Source organism: Stegostoma tigrinum, chromosome 36, assembly GCF_030684315.1.
Source record: "Stegostoma tigrinum isolate sSteTig4 chromosome 36, sSteTig4.hap1, whole genome shotgun sequence".
NCBI classification, from domain to species: Eukaryota; Metazoa; Chordata; class Chondrichthyes; order Orectolobiformes; family Stegostomatidae; genus Stegostoma; species Stegostoma tigrinum.
Window position 1 is genome coordinate 5,731,878 of NC_081389.1, and position 21,933 is coordinate 5,753,810.

At 45.8% G+C, this 21,933-nt stretch overlaps 1 protein-coding gene and 1 pseudogene across 9 annotated transcripts in view; both read right to left on the minus strand.

Moving 5' to 3' along the window:
* si:dkey-24l11.2 (uncharacterized protein LOC100034462 homolog) overlaps window positions 1-15,559 on the minus strand; it is a 38,667-nt gene extending 23,108 nt beyond the window's left edge. The window contains exons 1-7 of one of the 9 annotated variants that reach the window (XM_059640075.1): window positions 15,472-15,513; window positions 12,984-13,065; window positions 11,304-12,007; window positions 5,779-5,838; window positions 4,566-4,618; window positions 2,707-2,851; window positions 573-979 (exon numbers count right to left, since the gene is read on the minus strand). In XM_059640075.1, coding sequence (XP_059496058.1) covers window positions 573-979; window positions 2,707-2,851; window positions 4,566-4,618; window positions 5,779-5,838; window positions 11,304-12,007; window positions 12,984-13,059 — 1,445 coding nt within the window. In that variant the 5' untranslated portion in view covers window positions 13,060-13,065; window positions 15,472-15,513. Of the gene's footprint in view, window positions 1-572; window positions 980-2,706; window positions 2,852-4,565; window positions 4,619-5,778; window positions 5,839-11,303; window positions 12,008-12,983; window positions 13,066-13,426; window positions 13,616-15,265 lie in introns of those variants that run through there. The other 8 variants (XM_059640076.1, XM_059640073.1, XM_048520716.2 and 5 more) reach the window with 8 other exon arrangements.
* A 2,492-nt stretch (window positions 15,560-18,051) lies between these two features.
* On the minus strand, window positions 18,052-21,366 carry LOC132206353 (nucleophosmin-like; annotated as a pseudogene).
* Window positions 21,367-21,933: the final 567 nt, after the last annotated feature.

The window sequence follows — 21,933 nt, forward strand, 5'->3', positions numbered from 1 at the left end:
AATGTGTGCAGTTTTGGGCTCCTTTCTCAAGGAGGATCAGGTATGAAGACAGGCTGGATCAATTGGGATCATATTCACTGAAGTTTGAGTCAGGACAAATGTGGGAAGGATGCTCCCTATAACTGAGGAGTCTAGAAATAGAGGCCATAGTCTACAGATGTGGGTGGGCCATTTAGGCCTGAGGTAAGGAAAAATTTCTTCGCCTAGAGAGTAACGAGTCTGTGGAATTCTCTGTCACAAGAAATGTTTGAGACCAAAACATGTTTTCTTAGGGCTAAAGAGATCTAAAGGTATGGGGAGAAAGTGGGAACAGGGCACTAAGTTGGATGATCAGCCACGATCATACTGAATAGCACAGCGGGCTTAAAGGGCTAAATGTCCTGTGGTTCTACACTATGCTGATCTGGCACAAAAAAGGAGTTGAGGCCTCAGCTAAATCAGAGTTTGAGGGTCTAAAGGTCTAATCATGCTCTTAGTTCTTGCGTTTTTGTGTCTCCAGGACATACCTTGCTTAAACACGACACTGCTATTCTAACAGTTTTACATGGACACACATTACAGGTTAATCGTACCTGCTGCATTTCAGCGACATGGTGATCTGTTGAGCTGATAGTGTTGCCGTATCTTCCCCCAACTCTAGGCCAACAAGCCGCACGGCAGTGCCCTTACATGGGATCGGAGGGTCAGACTTTCCTGCCAGCTCGTGCCGGTCACCAGATGGCGAGCCAGTCCTCGAACAATTGTCCTCCTCCTCACTGGTGCTGATCTCACTCCCTGTGCCACTCATTTCGGGACTTTCCGATTCTGCCACCTTGACGTCCCGCAGCTTCTGGGTCAGTTCCTCACTGCCATCCTCCTTCTGAGGGCCTGCAGACATCTCTGTTGTTTGTGAAGGTATGGCGCCAGGTAAACGTGCTCGCAGCTGCTGGTAGGGAACAATGTGTATGCCGGCTCTCTCTGCCTCTAATTCCCTCTTTATCTGGAATGGGCAAAGGAAAGTCAAGTTTAGTCAATGTTAGACAGGAAATAATAAACAAGCTGTGCACAGCAATACTCCACAAGCAACAATTTAATCTTAACAAGATTAATCAGCTTCAGTGAATGGCCAGCAGATTGGGGGGAGCTCCTTGCTCTTCTTCAACATGTTGCAATGCGATCTTTCTGTACACGGAACATCTTTAACATTCCATCTGAAAGGTGGCACCTCCGCCAGCAGAGCAACCTCTCAGTCCAGCACCTTATGCAGCTTTAACTTGGTGCTCACATCTCAAGAGTGGAATTTGAGCTCATGCTATTTTGGCACAAGGGGCAAGAATGGTACTGCCACAGGTGACACTGAAATGATGTTGTTACGATGGTTATTAATATTTATTATTTGAAAACATTGGTTCTACAATTGACTGAACCATGTATTGCTTAAAATTGATTTATATTTCTATATTGTGCGTGTTAAGGGGAGACTTCATTTTACTTTCAGTGTTGACTTGAGCGTGGTGAAACATTGTCTGGAAATTTGTTTAAAAGCATGATTTTAAACAAAACACTGAGGTGAATAGCTCAATGCGTTAGACAAAGGGTTAGGAGAGGGCAAGAAATTGGATTGTCGCCTAGCAACAGTGTGTTCATGACACAGGGAGACAAGAGAATGAACCAAGCTCCCAAGCAGGGAGAAATACTGAGAAGGTCAATGAACTGACAGGCTTCTTTCAGGAAGAAGTACATCATTCAGACAGAAAAGGTTTGTAAGAGCACGAGTGCAGTTTAGCTGTTTCTAAAACAATCGGGGTAGAAGAAAAGAAATTCTTATAGCTTAGGAGGTAAGAGAAAGCTCCAGAAATAGTATACCTATAAGATGTCAGAGAGAAAAAGCATTCTGCAAGGCTACCAAATACATTACATTAAAGGAAGAAATGAGCTGTTTTAGCACTTTGTTTAAGAGTTTCATGAAGTGAGTCTAAGGAAGATAGTATCAGTACAGCCATGCCCACTGAATACTATGACCCTTCAATCAGCTTTATGTATCTCTGAGCCTGATTTGATTTTGATTTTATTGTCATGAGTGCCAAAATACAGTGAAAAGCTTTGTTTACAGGTGGTACAGGCAGATCACAGCAAGCAAAGATGTACAGATCAAAAAGATTGAGAGGCACACCGGTTACATTATTTGAGGCTAGAATCCATTCAACAGTCTGATAACAGCCAGAACGAAGCTGTTCTTGAACCTGCTGGTGTGTGTGTTCCGGCTTCTGATGTTACTGAGGGTACAAAGGTCAAACCTTTATTTCCAATATTTATTGATAAGATAATTTCAATTAGTTGTTATATCACATAAAAGTTTTTTTTCCCCCCTCATTTTTAATAAGACTTTGTTTTGTTAACAGAACATTGGCAGCCTGTAGTAAATACGTTCAGTAACTGGCCACTGTGGTAAACAAATTACAAAATGAAAATCCTCTTGTCTATCAAACTGGGTTTTACTTTGGAATTTGATTTGTTCTGTATTAAAATCAGCTCAGATCATGACAATATCCGTCTCCATAATTTTTAAAACTGCAATGGAAATGAACGGGAAAAATAATCCCACTCGACATCCACTGAAGTTTCCACTGCATGGTGTAGAATCAAGTCTAAGCTCACAGAGTGGAGCAAAACATTATTGCGTACAATGCAAGGACCGTAAGACTGCATGGGGAAGATGTGTTTTACCTGCCGAGCTCCCTCAGTGAACAGCTTCTCCATGTTGCGGTCCAGCCAACGCAGGTATGGGCGAAACAACAATTCCAGCTTGCCCATCAACCGGTTGGTGGCATGTTTTGCCCGTAACCACTCCTCTGAGGCCACGCACACATGCCTGAATTAAAGACAGGATTGATCACACTGATGTAAAGTTATAAGACAGAGCTCAGAAACAGGAATTAACAGAATTATAACATTTCACTACAGTCACAAAATAGATTTAAGCTCCACTTTCTTCACTGTTCTGTGAAGGCACAGGTGATTGCCCTATCAGCATTTTGCTGTCTGATTTGAGAGAGAGAGAGAGAGAGAGAGAGAGAGAGAGAGAGAGAGAGAGAGAGAGAGAGAGAGAGAGAGAGAGAGAGAGAGAGAGAGAGAGAGAGAGAGAGAGATGTTGCTACACTATAAAGCACGGGGAGATGCATCAAACACTGGGATAGGTTTCCAAACTGATTTTTACTCATGTCCAGGAGCTCCAGCCAGATCCAAGTAAGATGCTGAAGTACAAATCAATGCAGTTGCTTTCCTTGACTGTAGATTTGCTGACAGGAGACAGTCTTACACGCTGTCTAACTACTATCTTAGTGTCCCAGCAATCTCTTCGTGCTCCCAAGTCATAATGAAGCAATTTTAAAAAATATTATTTAGGAAATGCAAACTCCCAGAGTTGAGTGATTGCCTCTTCATTTGCTGAGTTTAAGGAAATCCATCTGCCACTTGGTGCATGAAGGGGCCAACTCTTTAGCAATAAGCAGCACAGTGTGTAAACCAAATGAATTCCACCTAAAAGGAAACTACTGCTGATGCTGGAACTGTGAGGAAACAACAAAACCAAACAAAAAGCAGAAAAACGCTAACGCTAAAACTCAGGTCAAGAAGTATGAGTTTCTCTGCACAGATACTGCTTGATCTGAATTTTATCAGAGCGTTCAACCGGTGTATTTTTAACAACATGCCATTACACAATCTCTGATTATTGATTAACAAGAGCTAGGCACAGGAGGCAGTCACCTTCAAATGTCTTCAGGGCTACGTTACGCGAGGACACAATGTTTTTCACCCTACCATCAGTACTAATAACTAATCATTTACTGAAGGAAAAAATGACAATTCACATCTAACTGAATGAGAGTGTATCTACGGGGTTAAACCTTTACATCCTCTTAGGTATGAGTGTGAATGGGAAGATCTAGCCTCTGCTACATGCCCACATCGTGAAACTACTGAGGTCACCGACCTGAAACGTTAACTCTGTTTTCTCCTCTACAGACGCGCCAGACCTGCTGGGCTTTCCTAGCAAGTTTGTTTTTGGTCATGAAACTAATGGGCTGCAAAGTAAAGTTAAATTTGATAACTGATATGTCCAACTGCTATTTTCAATATCCATGTGATATGGGTTTGACACCCATACACTAGTTTCCTTATTATTCAGAGAGAGGATCCAACTGGAATCCTGGACAGAGGCAGAGGCAATCAGTAGAAGGATGCCTGGGCCATAGGTTCAGATGGAATAGCACTGGGCGAGAGCAGGCTGTGGGCTATCAATTGGAGGCCAAACAAAGAGAGAAAAATCTCCCAGATGCAAATGCTCATATTCAACACAATGCGCTGCACAGAATTCAGTGCTGCTTATCAGAATCCACTGACACAGAATTAAAAGTAGTGCTTACATTCTTGTTCACTGATACCCAGTCCAAATTTTTAATCAGTCAGACAGGATCAGTTTCAACTGATCTTTGAAGATGGTGGAAGTTTAAAACAGTGAACACCCAATCAATGTCATAATGCCAGGTGGGAAAGTTAATCTTTTCCCCAATTTCCTTCCTTACCTTCCCATAGATGCTGGTAAATCCTGATCCTCAGGGATTTCCACGGTGAACACCTTAAAGAAAAATGCAAAGTTCAAGTATCAAAGTGAGAGAGATGGAAAAATTAATATTTATTAGGGATACTACTTCTCATTGACATAATATGAAATGTCGATGGTGAAACACTTCAATATCTGAGATTTGTCAGAAGCATTTACTGTAAATACAGGCTAGATATCAGAACTCATCACTTGTTGACAAAGAAATTTCTCAAAACATTCCATAAACGCCTTTAACTTATGGTGTTCCTCTTCCATGTCCTGTATCAGAGGCATTCTGATTCAGACTGGTGATTTGTTGTCAGTCACTGACAAGGATATTGCTACAAACATGGGAATGAGGATGAAAATAGGCCTTCAGAAAGCCCATGTGACTGTTGCCTAGGCAAGGGAAAATGTTGTTCAATTTAGGCCAGGGCTTCTCATAGTAGGAGTCAGGACTCCTCACAGGGTTGCAAGCTCCAAGTGGCAGATGTCACCGCCCACACACACAAAAGCACCGCACCAGCCCCAACCCAAAAGATTAGTCAAAGAGTAGGTTTTAAGATGCACCTCAAAGGATTGGAGAGAGGTAGAGAGTTGGACATGTTTAAGGAGGCCGATTCCAAAGCTTGGATGGCTGCCAATAAAGAAGCAATGAAAACTGGGGATACAGACATACGAATTGGGGGGGGGGGGGGGGGCAGAGTAGGCCATTCAGTCCTTCAAGCATGCTCTGCCATTCAATGAGATCATGGCCGATCTGATGTGCAACAGACTTGAACTGGAGAAGTCCAGAGTGTTGTGGAGACGGGGCCAGTTCAGAATTAGGGAAAAGGGAGGCCACAAAGAGATTTGAAAATTGAGATGTCACCACAGTTAAAGACCTAATGCATGGGTTTTTGGTTGCCAATTGTAAATTATAGCTTGATGATCTCTTTTTGCCCATTTGGACAGACAACATGGAGCACATTGACAGCACAGAAAGAGAATTAAAATACCAGCAGTATCCAGACAAATGTGGCTGCCTATTTGCAGTTACATTCTTATTTTAAAACCTCTTTGGTCAGACAGAAACCACCAGCTGATTGGTTTTGTCTTGCTCAGCCTAAGTACATGCAATACAAGAGCAAACTAGTTAAAGCACTGACATCGAACAGATCAACTACTGTGCAGTGAGGATTATTACCTCTTACCTCCAAAGGGTATTCATCTGGGAAGCAGATCTGAATATCCATCTCCTTCAAATCAAAGGGCTGCAACAGATGAAAAACAGAACCAACGTAGCAACGTCAGGTGAGTAACAAAATCATCAGATTACAGCGTTTCAGAGAAGGTGGGGCATGCAGGTGTGAAGGGGAAATTCTAGATTCAGCAAACTGTCAGACTTTTAGGAGCTTCTTAAAGCCAAAGTGGATTTAGAAGAGCATTGCAGAGGGTGAGGAATTAGAAGCTGAGGTCCTGAGCACCAATGAGGTGGTCAAGACAGTAAGGTGACTCAGAGGATTGGGTGGACCAAAGTTGAATGTTTGGAGAAAAAGCCGTAGATGGGGAGGCTGAGGCTGCAAAGTAAAATAAAAACAAGGGTCTAGCATCCAGGACAAGAACAGAAGAGGTGGGAAAGGGGTTGCAGCAATGAGGAAGTGGACCTGTAATGGGACAGGATGCCAAATACGGGGGCTTATGATGGAGCAGCAAAGGGGAAACTTGGGCTGTGGAGGTCATGAGAAGTAAGGGCCTGGTCAAAGAGAACACTGAAACTCAGCTTTCAGCAGCAGCAGACAGGGTGAATAAGATCTGAGGCAACATTTGAAGAGCAGGATGGCGTCACTGATAAAGCATGAGATCTCAATGGAGGGTCCAGGTTTTACAAAAGCAACTGCCGGGCCAGGCAAGGAACAACAGACCTCACTGAAGTCAGCATCAAGTTTCAGCAGCTTGCAAAAAGTTGCTAACACTGGCAGTATTCTGCACTGTTGGTGTATTAGCATGTCATCAAGGGCTGGCAGGTCGCTAATAAAAGGGAGGGTGCACAAAGTGCTTGGGACACACTAAAGAGGGCCAAGAATATACAGGTGGTGGTGAACTGAAATGGAAATACAGAGCTGGAACACTTAGGAGCGATCAAAGACAGTAAAGAGCTTGAAGGAGATCCTTGTTGAAAGCTAAGCCCAGAAATTTCAGGCTATTCAGTTTAACTTTGGAGTGGAGAATCTGGTAGAAATCAGGATCCTTAACTAGACTATTAGTCACATGAACAAATGCAGGTTAATTTAAAATAATCAGTGTGAATTTGAGAAGACAATTGTGTTTAACATGTTTGATGAAGTAAGAGCATGCTGATGACGGTTATGATGTTGGTGTGAAATACCTGGCACTTTCATATGCCATACGCCAATTTGAGAGCCAAAATGTGAGCTCATGGAATAAACATTGCTACCAAACAGGCTAGAGGTGAATGTTTTATTTTTGGATGCAGGAATTGTTTGTAGTGGAGCTCTCCAGTGTCAGTTTTAGCACAAAAACTAAGTTGCTGGAAAAGCTCAGTAGGTCTGGCAGCGTCTGTGAAGGAAAAAGCATTTTTAGCACCCTTGCTGTCCCTGGGTACATTTTGTATTTATATTGATGACCCAGCATACAATTTCAAAATTTGCAGAGGATACAAAACTTGCAGTATTGTGAACAATGTAAATTATAGTGTGGAGCCTCAAAGGACATAAGACAGGTGGAGGAAAGGGCAGACAAGTGGTGAATGCAATTTAATGCCGAGAAGCAAAGAGATCTTAGAGTGCAAGTTCATTGTTCCTTTAAAGTGGAGTTATAGATAGGCAGGATAGTGAAGGTGCCATTTGGTATACTTGCATTTATTGGTCAGTTCATTAAGTATAGGGGTTGGGAGGTCATGCTGAGGTTTTACAGGACATTGGTTAGGTCAATACTGGAGTACTGCAAGAAATTCTAAGCTCCCTGCTATAGGAAGGATGTTGTGAAACTTGAAAGGGTTTGGAAAAGATTTACAAGGATTTTGCCAGGGTTGGAGGGTTTGAGCTGCAGGGAGAGGCTGAATAGACTGGGGCTATTCTCCCTGCAGCACGGGAGGCTGAGGGGCATGGATAGAGTGAGTAGACAAGATCTTTTCCCCAGAGTTTGAGGCGTTGGGGGGGGGTGGGAGTTCAAAACTACAGGGTATAGGTTTAAGGTCAGAGGGGAAAAATTTAAAAGGGATCCAACAGACAACCTTTTCATGTGTGCGCATGTGTGGAATGAGCTGCCAGAAGTAGTTATGGAGACTGGTACAAACACAACATTTAAAAGACACCCAAATGGGTACATAAATAAGAAGGGATTAGAGGGATATGGGCCAAATGTTGACAAATGGGACTAGATTTATTTAGGGTGACTGGCCGGCATGGATGAGTCTGCGTCCATGCTGTATATCTGTATGACTCTAAAAGTGCAAATGAATCATTTTGGTGAGAGGAATACAAAGAGACTGTACAAAATAATGAGTACAATTCTAAAAGGGGGCAGGAATACAGGGACCTGCAGATACGTATGTGTAGATTATTGAAGGTGGCAGGGTGCTGGAAACCCTGCTGAATAAATCATTTAGCATCTTAGACTTTATCAACATGGGCTGAGTGCAAAAGCAAGGAAATGATAATTATGTATGAAACACTGAAATAAATGCAAAGTACTGCAGACATGAAACAAAAAAATGAATGTATGGAAATACGTGGCTGCTATGGAGATAGAAAAGAGTTAATGTTGAGTCTGGTATCGATTGCCTTTCTGAGATCAATTCAAACTGGATCAAACTATTAACTCTCTTTCTCTCTCCACACGGGGTGGCAGACCTGCCGAGATTCTCCAACTTCTTCTATTTTCAGTTATCAATAAAACATTGGCTCGGCCTCAGCTGGATCCTGTTCGGGGAACCTCACTTTAGGAGGGAATGGAACACGTTAGTGAATGCACAGAAAAGGCTCATAAGAATCATTCCAGGAATGCGGGACTGCGTTTATGTAGAGAAGCTGGAATTGTTTTCCTTTGCAAAATGAATAGAGGAGAATTGATAGAGATGTTCAAAATCATGTGGAGTATGGACAGAATAGATAGTTAGAAACATTTACTGCTGGTAGAAGAACTGAGAGCCAGCGAGCACAGTTTTAGGGAAATTATTAAGAGGTAAGATGTAACAAATGTTTCAGGTCTAGAATGCACTTCCTGACAACATAGTGAAGGAAAAGTCAATCAAAACTTTCAAAAAGGGAATTGGATCATTATCAGAAAAGGGAAAACATACAGGAGAACAGGGATGAAATCTAGAAATAACATGAGGTGGACTAATTTTGCAGAGAGCCAGCAGAGTCACAATGGGCCAAACGGTCTGATTCTGCATGGTATCTAACCATTATCTGAGACACAAGGGCACAGAATGAAGGTGGCTGCAGTTGTACAGGCTGGTGACAGACTGTAAGAGGGAGTGGGTGAAAGACACTTGGTGGCAACATGGCACACCTGAGTAGTCTGCAATAAAAGTGTGAAGTTACAGTCAGGGGAATAGCCATCTGCACTGAATTATTTGATCAGAATTGGGGCAGAGGCAGAGCTGGAAGCAACACACTGTTCCCTTGGTGGTGACAGTGGTGATGGCAGGGTTAAACCAGGAAAAATCAAGTAAAAGTAACACTGAACATTAGCCATGATCATTCCATACTCCACAGGCTGCCTTCATTCTGAAGGTCCCAATAGGAACGAGGGGAATGGAGTAACGTTACTGGTATCATAATCCACAGCCTCAGGCTAATGGGTTCAAAAGACCAAGATCACTAGTGGATTTTAAATCTAATAAATAAAACCTGCAGTTGAAAGCTAGTCTCCTTGATGGTGACTATGAAAGTCATCATCAATTGTGGCTGAAATTCACTTTTCCTTCAGGAGTATCCTTTAACGTAGAAACATATAAAATTCTGAAACAAACAGATAAGATTGATCAGGGAGGTTATTTCCACTGGCAAGTGAAACTAGAAATAAGAGGCACAGCCTCAAAATAAGGGGGAACAGATTTAGGACAGAGTTTAAGGATATCTTCACCAAAAGGGTTGTGAATCTGTGGAATTCCCTGCCCAGTGATGCAGTCAAGGCTACATCATTGCAAGTTTTTAAGGCAAGGATATCTGGATTTTTGATTAGTAAAGGAACTAAGGATTATGGTGACTGATGGGCAAGTGGAGTACAGTCCACAAAGATTAACCATGATAGCCAGATGGCCTAAATCTGCTCCTACTTCTTATCCTCATGCCTGGTTTGGACAACACATGACTCCAGACTCACAATGATGGAACAGATTTAATTGCCCTCTATTGGCTAAACAAGCCACTCAATTCAAATGTGATTAGAGAGGGGCACCAAGTGCTGGCCCTAATCCACATCCAATGAAAAAATATATACAAAAATAACCAAAGTGGAACAGTGCCCAAACTTGGGGAAGGCTCTTAAACAGGAGGATAAGAAACCAGGATGAGTGATGAGATTACTTCACTTTCTGCTGCAGTGTCAGAATCTTGGCAGCACTGCAGCAAACCATTCAGGTCTTTACAGGTTTACTCCATCAATTCTGGGCTGACCATGTTCTATTTTCCACTCTTTGCTTCTTCTCTCACAACACCTTAACCTAACAAGAAACAATTTCTCATTCCCAATCACCAAATTTCTAATCATTCCCCGGTATCTATTACAGTTTGGAAAACAGAATTTCAAATTTCTGATATTCTCATATGGAAATCTGCTTCATGGCTTCACCCCCAAAATTTTAGATTAGATCTCCCTGCTCTCGATTCCTGCGCCAGAGGAAATTCTTTCCTCCACACTGAAATTACAAATCATTTGAACATCATGTAACCTCAGTATCATTCTAATAAATCTTTACCTTATCCCATTGGTCCTTCTGGCAGGTACTAACCAGAATAGAACACGTAGTCGAGGCTTTACCAGGGCCTTGGAGCAGCTGAAACATCACTGCCTCTACCCTTTCAATTCTGACTTATTTTTCGGAACCAGCTCCTAGTGACCAGGCTGCAATATTAATGGCAAAATAGATAAGGATATGCAGACAGAGAAGTGTGTGGGGACTAATTGATGCATTGTGAGAAACAGCTAGCATTCACGCTAGCTGCGCAGAATGGCCATTTCTTGAGCTGTGTGTTTCAACCTGAAGTGCACTGCATGGACGAATACGATGGATGAATGATAGGGGATGGGGGTGGGGAGAGAAGGAAGAACAAGGCACACAACAGAAATAGAAGAAATACTGATAGGGTGAAATGAAATATGAAAAAGCTCAAGCAAAGAAACACCAGCAAGGAGAAAAAATTGCTGGAGAAACTCAGGAGGTCAGGCAGCATCTGCGGAGAGCGAAACAGTTAATGTTTCAAGTTCAATGACTCTTCTTCAGAATTGGCATTGAAGTGTCAACTGTTTTTCTCTTCACAGATGCTGCTCGGTCTGCTGAGTTTCTCCAGCAATTTCCGTCTTTGTTTGAGATTTCCAGCATCTACAACACCTGGTTTCGTTACCAGCAAGGTTGGGGGTTTGGCGGCGGGGGGGAGCTTGTGAGCTATACACTTCATGCTGAAGCTTGTCAGACTCTCCCTGCTCATTCTGACAGTATAGAAGCTTTACACTCTTCTTTCCCTCCCCCCAAGGCACCAGAACCTACCCAGTCTGGGTCAGTGGGCTCCACCACGATGCGGTAGTAAGTCTGGTTCCCACTTTCGCTCTCCTGAATAATCAGCTGGTCCTTGGGGAAACGCTTCATCAGCTGGCTGATTTCGGTCTCCCGTAATTGCCGGGCAACCTCCTGGGTCAGCTCGGTCAGCTTGACCTCATCCTTGACGACGGCAGGGCGGGGGACAGGTGGGCGGATGAGTGGGCCCACAGGCCGAGGGCTGGCCTGGGCAGGTTCAGGCCCCATGCAGTCCCGCAAAGGGGGCTGCTTCTCTGGATGCCAGAAACGGCAGCGTTCTTCCATTGCGCAGTAGCCAGACAGGTAGTAGCGGCACGGCCTCTTGGGCCGCTCTCGGGGTCCCAGCATCTTGGGTGGCCCGGGTCGTAGCTGGCCAGGATCCTCTGCAGGCTTATTGGGACTCTCCGTGCTGCCCTGGCACTGGGAGCTGTCATCAGTGTTGCCATCATCGTGGCTTTCAGGTACGCCAGGGCTAACCTGCGGTTCCAGATACTCATGCAGAAATCGGCACCTCCGTCCAAACTGGCAGTACCTCCCACGGGAATAAAAGCGGCAGACAGGGGGGTACGGATTCGCACTTCTGGGTTTCGGCTGAGACGTGCCAAAAGTCCTGGTCTTCTCCGTGCTGCTGGTCTTGGTTTCAGCTGCTGAGCTGGGATCTACCTCCATGCTGGGTTCTGGGGGTAAAAATAGCAGCGGAGGTCAGTGGGGCATAACATCGACAAGAAGGTAAGGGTTAGGGTACATGGGTGGGCATTGGGCTCAGGAAGACTCAAAGTCCTTTGATTTCCTTCACTGGAGGTGATGGATACATTTTTGATAAGTGGGGTGGCGTCACAGGAATATTGAGTAAGCAGACCAGATGGTATAGCAGGCTCAAGGAAGCCCTCTTCTACTTCAAATGTTCACATGGAACAAGGATGAGACTGTGACATTGTGGTCATGTTATATAATTGGTAAGCTAGGCCTTACCAACACTGTGGGGACATTGGGGTAAAGAAATCTGCTTTCTCGACCTGTGTTTAGACTCAGGACGTAGGTGATTCCTCAGCACTCTCTGAAGCGCATTAGTAAACTACACAACTGGTAATTAGGGAAGGGCAACAAATACTGGGCCTGCCAGCAACACGTACATCACATGAAAGATAAAAGGTCATTTGAGATATTTTATACAAAGCTCACATAACACGCAGATTATTATTGATTGCTCACAATACAAGTTAAACTTTGGAATACGGATTGTGAAATGTGTGAAGTGCTGAGGCATGACATGGACCATAGCCGGTTTTACACAAACACTTTGCATGATTTGACCAAAATGGGGGGGTGGGTTGGCAACGGTTTATGGGATCCACAACCAGTAGTTTTTTTTTCAGGGTTGGAAAGGGATTTGGCTGGGGTTGGGGGAGAGACGAAACAAGGACTCACAACCTTCAGATTCAAGTATTCCAGCTGGATGCCACCATAATCGTGAAAGCCAGCTCACCAGTCTCCACAGAACTCTCACGCAGTCTGGACCAAGTCACAGAATCATAAAGCAAAGATACAGGCCCTTCGGCCCAATGTCTATGCCAACAAACTCCAAACTACACTGATCTCATTTATCTGCACTTAGTCCAAAGCCTACAATGCCCTGGCATTTTAAGTGCTTACCCAGATGCTTCTTGGAAGTTGAGACAGTACCCTCCTCCATTATTCTCCCAGGCAGCATGTACCACATTTCACCCATTGGTAACTTTGAAAGAAACGACACTCTACTTCAATTGTACACATATCTTACCATCTACTAAACACAGATACAGAGAGTACACTGTCTACTGCACACTCAGAAATGACTGATAAGCAGCACTTTTAATGACAAATGTTTTAGGTCATTAAAACTTCAGAACACAATGTTGCACAATTGTTGCCCATTGCTATTTCAAAGCATTCAATTTTTGGCAAGTTTTGTTTTGGGGGTGGATTCTTATAAATCAAACTGGGAAGTTGCCAATATACCAGTGACTGAGGATCATATGCAATGGTTGTGTCCTTGGATCTGAGCCAGAGGATTTGGATTCAAGTACCACCTGAACAGAAGTTGTGCCATAGCGTACCTGAACAGACTGATTAAAAATAACTTTTTTCAGACACTGTGCACTAGGATGTCACACTGTGACTTGAGAAACCATCATCCATTAGCAGGAATCAGACCACAGAGGGACTTTGAATAACTTCATAGAGTACTTCTTGAAAAAACACTCCAGGCAGCAAACCCCGCAATGTCTGCCCGGATTCCTCTCAGTGACCCTTGGACCAGCAATCCAGTTCACGTTCCGAGCCAGGGACCAAACCCCCCTCCTCCAGACCTCTGGCTCAGTGACCCCCTCTGCCTGAGGCTACCCAACCCCCAACCCCACCTCCAGACCCTTGGCTCAGCGATCTGACCACCCCCCACTCCAGTCCCATGGCTCAGCGAATCCCTCCAAATCGAGATCACCACTGTCTCACCACCGTAGACCCCCACCTCAGCGAGGTGGCTCAGTGACTACCTGACCCCCAGCCGATACTCCCACCTCAGTGACTACCGCACCCCCCCACCCAATGCCTCCCACCTCAGTGACTACTGCACCCCCCCACCCAATGCCCCCCACCTCAGTGACTATCCGCACCCCCCACTCGATGCACCCACCTCAGTGACTATCCGCACCCCCCACCCGATGCCCCCACCTCAGTGACTACCCGCACCTCCCACCCCAGTGACTACCTGCGCTCCCCCCCACCCGATACCCTCACCTCGGTGATTACCCACACCCCCACCAGATACCCCCACCTCAGTGACGACCTGCACCCCCCCTACCTGATACTCAGACCTCAGTGACTACCCACAACCCCCCTACCTGATACTCACACCTCAGTGACTACCCGCAACCCCCCCCACCCGATACCCCCACCTCAGTGACTACCCACAACCCCCCCCACCCAATACCCCCACCTCAGTGACTACCTGCACCCCCCCCACATCAGTGATTATACCCCACCTCTGTGACCCAACCTGGGACTCCCAGCTCAGTGACTATCCCCCTACCAACCTAATATCCCCACTTCAGTAACCATCCCCCACCACTGTAACGTGAGATCCAGCTCAATGATCCTCCCCAGCCGAGAACCCCGGCTCAGTGACGACACCCCCGACCTGAGACCCCCAGCTCAGTGACTACCCTCCCCCATCACCTCACCTGAGACTCCCGGATCAGTGACTACCCCCTACCCTGACCAGAGACCTCAAGCTCAGTGACTACCACCACCAACCACCTGCCGAGCCAAGACCCCCGGTTCATTGGCTACCCTCCCACCGAACCGAGACACCCGGCTCAGCTACCACCACCCCCCACCCCGACCCGGGACCCCCCCGCTCAGCGACCACCCCGGCTCAGCGACCACCCCCCACCCCGACCCGGGACCCCCCCGCTCAGCGACCACCCCGGCTCAGCGACCACCCCCCACCCCGACCCGGGACCCCCCCGCTCAGCGACCACCCCGGCTCAGCGACCACCCCCCACGCCGACCCGGGACCCCCCCCGGCTCAGCGACCACCCCGGCTCAGCGACCACCCCCCACGCCGACCCGGGACCCCCCCCGGCTCAGCGACCACCCCCCACGCCGACCCGGGACCCCCCCCGGCTCAGCGACCACCCCCCACCCCGACCCGGGACCCCCCCGGCTCAGTGACCACCCCCCACCCCGACCCGGGACCCCCCCGGCTCAGTGACTACACCCCACCTCGACCCGGGACCCCCCCGCTCAGCCACCACCCCCCACCTCGACCCAGGACCCCCCCGCTCAGCCACCACCCCCCCACCCCGACCCGGGACCCCCCGGCTCAGTGACTACACCCCACCCCGACCCGGGACCCCCCGGCTCAGTGACTACACCCCACTCCCCTCCCAACCCACCCAATTCAGTCACACCCGTCTTCCTTCACGCCCCGACAGAGGCCTGACACATTTCCGCCATTCTTCCTCCCCATTTTATCCCGAATTCACCATCGAACTCCCTCCCTCGATGATCCGGTTCGAAGCGATTCCGCCTAATATCGCCGATACACAACCGCCAATTACCTGCCGAATCGGAACCATAAATGGGACGGACCCGCTCTCACCTCAAACCCTTCCCCAGGACAGCCACGGCGCCTGCGCACCAGCGGTGCACACTTGCAGCCACGGCACCTGCGCACCAGCGGAACACACACACACACACACACACACACACACACGCGCATATATCAAGCTACGGCGCCTGCGCAGTATTCCCGTCCAAAGCCGAACTCCCACTGTACCCGGTGTGGCTGCCTCTACATTGGGGAAACCAAGCGGAGGCTTGGGGACCGCTTTGCAGAACACCTCCGCTCGGTTCGCAACAAACAACTGCACCTCCCAGTCGCAAACCATTTCCACTCCCCCTCCCATTCTCTTGATGACATGTCCATCATGGGCCTCCTGCACTGCCACAATGATGCCACCCGAAGGTTGCAGGAACAGCAACTCATATTCCGCCTGGGAACCCCGCAGCCATATGGTATCAATGTGGACTTCACCAGTTTCAAAATCCCCCCTTCCCCCACTGCATCCCTAAACCAGCCCAGTTCGTCCCGTCCCCCCACTGCACCACACAACCAGCCCAGCTCTTCCCCCCCACCCACTGCATCCCAAAACCAGTCCAACCTGTCTCTGCCTCCCTAACCTGTTCTTCCTCTCACCCTCTCTCCCTAACCCATCCCTTCCTCCCACCCCAAGCCGCACCCCCAGCTACCTACTAACCTCATCCCACCTCCTTGACCTGTCCCTCCTGCCTGGACTGACCTAAGCCCTCCCTACCTCCCCACCTACCCTCACCTCTACACTCTATCCATCTTCGGTCTGCCTCCCCCTCTCTCCCTATTTTTTTAGAACCCTTTCCCCATCCCCTTCTCTAATGAAGGGTCTAGACCTGAAACGTCAGCTTTTTGTGCTCCTAAGATGCTGCTGGGCCTGATGTGTTCATCCAGCTCTACACTTTGTTATCTCGGTTAAGCTTTTACGATGTGGAGACACGAGTTCAAATCCTATTTTAGCAGCTGGAAAAGTCTTTACTCTAAGTAAATTAATTTCTTTAAACGTTGGCTTGAGCAATGGTCATCACGAAGTTATCAGATCCTAAAAGTAATGTCTGCTGTGGCTTTATTGTTTTGGAGAATAGTTTTGTACTGGGTGTACTGATGGGCATGTGACTTTTATGTCTGCCAAAAATGCCCTTGTGTGCAGCTGTTAAATAGACTGCATGGTATCATGAGTGCAGAAGGTGAAAAGGTGCAAACAAACGCCTGAATTTGGACAAAGGAATTTCAATCAATCTGCAAACTCAAGAGTTTACAAGTTGATTAATTAAACAACAATGTTAACGGTACCAGTAACAGAAGAGTCTAGGCCTGAAACATCCGCTTTTGTGCTCTAAAGATGCTGCTTGGCCTGCTATGTTCATCTAGCCCCACACTTTGTTATCTCGGATTCTCCAGCATCTACAGTTCCCATTATCTCTCTCAGCTACTGCAATGTTTAACCATCTGCTCTTCATCACTAATGTGACCAACTCTGTTTTTTGGCTCACTACTCATTTCTAATCTATTGCTTCTTCTTGTGCTGAATAAATAATGAACTCACTCTTTGTTAACTCAAGAAAGCCAGGTTAAATTGGTTATTTTTAAAACGTATGTCCATTTGGGTCTGGGGAGAAAGATATCCATAAGAGAGGGCATTCTTTGCAAATTAGTCTTGTTGAGACCAACCAAGGGGTTGTGTGAATTGACAAGGAGAATCCTTCCACAGTCAGAACTTGATAGTTTGGGGTGCCTGTCTAGGACCATAATAACTTGGCAAATCTTGCGTGGAGTCCTGTCATCATATTTACCAGGCCTAAGGGTTTGTGACTGTTGGAACAATATTACAGAAGAACAGAAGCAACTGAATGGGAATCATCAGATAGACACTAGTGCTTTATGCAAGACCATTGGATTCACAGATTTTGGCTCAAATTGGTGTTCCAAAAGTGAAGCCCTTGGTAGTGAGGTTGAGGGTACATGGGGAGACAACAGAGGCTAAATTAGGCAGAGAGCCCCATGCAGTGAGAAGAATGAAGATTTGCAGTATACCTTGGATTATATAAAATTCAGTTATTTCAGCTGAGGCAAGTCTAAAGATTGCACTGGTTAGCCCAAAGATGAGAGAATGGATTTGCCCAGGCCACTGATCCACTGATGCTTCCTGAAAGATTACAAAGATATTTTTGTTAGTCTTGGATATGTTGAAATGTGTGAGACTTTGAGACATTTTCTCCAGGAGAATTGCAGCCGCCCTCAAGCCTAACCTGAAAGACAAGTAGCTGGAAAGAAGGCTATAATCAAAAGCATGACAACTTTTACGGACTGGATGAACAGCGTGGAAGCAGTGAAACAACCTGGGAGACTGAGAGTGTGCATCAACCTGAAACATTTCAATAATGTTTGAAATGATCTTACTTCCCCATGCCGACTATTGTAGGCATTTTGCCACAGCTTACAAGGAAAAAGTCTAAGGTTGGATGAAAGCAGCATTTTATTAATAAAATGAATTAGTTTGTTTAGAGTTTAGTTTTTTTATTTTATTAACTTCTTTATTAAATTAGTTTATTTACGGGTATGTGTAAACAGATTTTTTACACAAACTTTCTAATTCCCATTCATTATCTGTTTCCAGGCCCAGAGCTCTTCAATAATCCGTGGATCTGCCACTCTGAAACCATTTGTAATGTAATTTACAAGCTTGTGCTCCAGCTTTTTTCAAGGAGGCTTTCAACATAGCCTTGATTTCTTCAGCGATCAGTAGGGTCTTGTGGGTATTTTTGGGATTTCTGCTGGATTCTCAAGTCTTGGGATGCTTGTTAGCTGTTGGGGATTTGGTGCGTTGTGAGACCTCTTCAATCCAGGGGTAGTGGAGTTTTCTGAAGTTTTTTTGCTGGAGCCATTGCTTCCTCAAATTCATTTTCCTCCCCATCATCATCCACCTCCTCCTGATCTTCGTCACCTTCATCAGCATCTTCCCCTTTCATTTTCTTCTGGATTATTTTGGCTGATCGTTTAACTGTCTGTTTCGGTATAGTAATCTTCAGATTGTCATTCTCGTCATTGGATTCTAAATCATTGTCATCTGATTCCAAATTGTCGTCTTCAATGCGATGAGGGGCTGGCCACTGAAGTTTGCAGGACCTGCTCCAGATTTGAGTCAGAATGTCACAGGTCATGTGATTTCAGATTCTCCCCAACTGCGACAGCTTCAGATTGGCTAAAGCCTCCTTGGTGTCCTTGCCTTCACAAATTAAGCCTTCGACCAAGTGCAAACCAACAAAGAATCGAGTCAAGTCTGAGGAAAGCAAGATATCTGCTCGACTGGCCATTCATGAGCAAGGAGATGAAAGATCGCAACAGCCCCAGATGATCCACTGTTGCCCAGCAACAGAAATGAATCAGGGACAACAACAACTATGACAACACCACTCACAACGAGAATGGCACTCCCTGGAGAAGAAACACCACTAAGAACAAACAGCCAATGACAATGCACACACGTACCATTTGGAGACCTGCATGATTTAAAAACTATGAATGCAAATATGCCAAGACCACCAAAGGTGGAGCCCTTGAATTCTGAGGAAAGGTCTCGACCCAAAACGTTAATTTAGTTTCCGCTCCACAAATGTTACCAGGCCTGCTGGACTTTTCCAGCAACTCCTATTTTTGTCTCTGAAGGTGAAACCGACCTGAGTTAATGTACTGTTCTGCTAATGATTGAGAATTTTCAGTGTGACCATGTGTGTTGGGTAACTTGTAACTGCAAATAATGGCGCATGCATTTTTTTTATGAAAGGCGAATGTTTGGATAAATTGCTGGCTTGCTGTAATTAAGTAACTTCTACCTCTGCTGTGAATGCCTTTGTGTGAAGTCAACCACAGTCATTAGAGACAGCATCTGTTGCCTCACACACCTTTGTCATTGGATTCTAAATAAAAGAACATAGAACATTCCAGCGCAGTACAGGCCCTTCGGCCCTCGATGTTGCGCCAACCTGTGAAACCAATCTGAAGCCCATCTAACCTACACTATTCCATTATCATCCATATGTTTATCCAATGACCATTTAAATGCCCTTAAAGTTGGCGAGTCTACTACTGTTGCAGGCAGGACATTCCATGCCCTTACTACTCTCTGAATAAAGAATCTACCTTTGACATCTGTCCTATATCTATCACCCCTCAATTTAAAGCTATGTCCCCTCATGCTAGCCATCTCCATCGGAGGAAAAAGGTTCTCACTTTCCACCCTATCTAACCCTCTGATCATCTTTAATGTCTCTATTAAGTCGCCTCTTAACCTTCTTCTCTGTAATGAAAACAGCCTCAAGTCCCTCAGCCTTTCCTCATAAGACCTTCCCTCCATACCAGGCAACATCCTGGTAAATCTCCTCTGCACCCTTTCCAATGCTTCCACATCCTTCCTGTAATGCGGTGACCAGAACTGTACACAATACTCCAAGTGCGGCCATACCAGAGTTTTGTACAGCTGCAACATGACCTCATGGCCCAAAACTCAATCCCTCTACCAACAAAACCTAACACACTGTATGCCTTCTTAACAACCCGATCAACCTGGGTGGCAACTTTCAGGGATCTGTGTACGTGGACACCGCGATCTCTGTGCTCATCCACACTACCAAGAATCTTACCATTAGCCCAGTACACTGTATTCCTGTTACTCCTACCAAAGTGAATCACCTCACACTTTTCTGCATTAAACTCCATTTGCCACCTCTCAGTCCATCTGTGCAGCTTATCTGTGTCCCTCTGTAACCTGCAACATCCTTCTGCACTATCCACAACTCCACCGACCTTAGTGTCGTCTGCAAATTTACTAACCCATCCTTCTACGCCCTCATCCAGGCCATTTATAAAAATGACAAACAGCAGTGGCCCCAAAACAGATCCTTGCGGTACCCCACTAGGAACTGAACTCCAGCATGAACATTTCCCATCAACCACCACCCTCTGTCTTCTTCCAACTAGCCAATTTTTGATCCAAACTGCTAAATCACCCTCAATCCCATGACTCCGTATTTTATGCAATAGCCTACTGTGGGGAACCTTATCAAACACTTTACTTAAATCCATATACACCACATCAACCGCTCATCCACCTGTTTAGTCACCTTCTCAAAGAACTCAATAAGGTTTGTGAGGCACGACCTACCCTTCACAAAACCGTGTTGACTATTCCTAATCAAATTATTCCTTTCTAGATGATTATAAGTCCTATCTCTTATAATCCTTTCCAACACTTTGCCACAACCAAAGTAAGGCTCACTGGTCTGTAATTACCAGGATTGTCCCTCCTCCCCTTCTTGATCAAGGGGACAACATTTGCTATCCTCCAGTCTTCTGGCACTATTCCTGAAGATAATGATGACATAAAGATCAAAGCCAAAGGCTCTGCAATCTCCTCCCTGGCTTCCCAGAGAATCCTAGGATACATCCCATCCAGCCCAGGGGACTTATCTATTTTCACACCTTCCGCAATTGCTAACACCTCCTCTCCTCACGAACCTCAATCCTGTCTAGTCTAATAGCCTGTATCTCAGTATTCTCCTCAACAACATTGTCTTTTTCCTGTGTGAATACTGACGAAAAATATTCATTTTGCCTCTCCTATCTCTTCAGACTCCATGCACAACTTCTCACTACTGTCCTTGACTGGCCCTAATCTTACTCTCGTCATTCTTTTATTCCTGACATGCCTATAGAAAGCTTTAGGGTTTTCCTTTACCCCACCTGCCAAATACTTCTCATGTCCCCTCCTGGCTCTTCTTAGCTCTCTCTTTAGGTCCTTCCTGACTAACTTGTAATTCTCAAGTGCCCTAACTGAGCCTCACGCCTCATCTTTACATAGGCCTCCTTCTCCCTCTTGACAAGAGCTTCAACTCCTTTGTAAACCATGGTTCCCTCGCTTGACCACTTCCTCCCTACCTGACAGGCACATACTTATCAAGGACACGCATTAGCTGTTCCTTGAACAAGCTCCGCATTTCAATTGTGCCCAGCCCCTGCAGTTTCCTTCCCCATCCAATGCATCCTAAATCTTGCCTAATCACCTCATAATTGCATTTTCCCCAGCTATAACTCTTGCCCTGCAGTATATACCTATCCCTTTACACTGCTAAAGTTATCGTAACCAAACTGTGGTCACTATCACTGAAGTGCTCACCTACCTCCAAATCTAACACCTAGCCTGGCTCATTACCCAGAACCAAATCCAATGTGGCCTTGCCTCTTGTTGGCCTATCTACATACTGTGCCAGGAAACCCTCCTGCACACATTGGACAAAAACTGACCCATCTAAAGTACTCGACCTATAGTGTTTCCGGTCAATATTTGGAAAGTTAAAGTCCCCCATAATAACTACACTGTTATCTTCACTTCTCTCCAGAATCATCTTAGAAATCCTTTCCTCTACATCCCTGGAACTTCTCAGAGGCCTACTGAAAAGTCCCAAAGGGTGACCT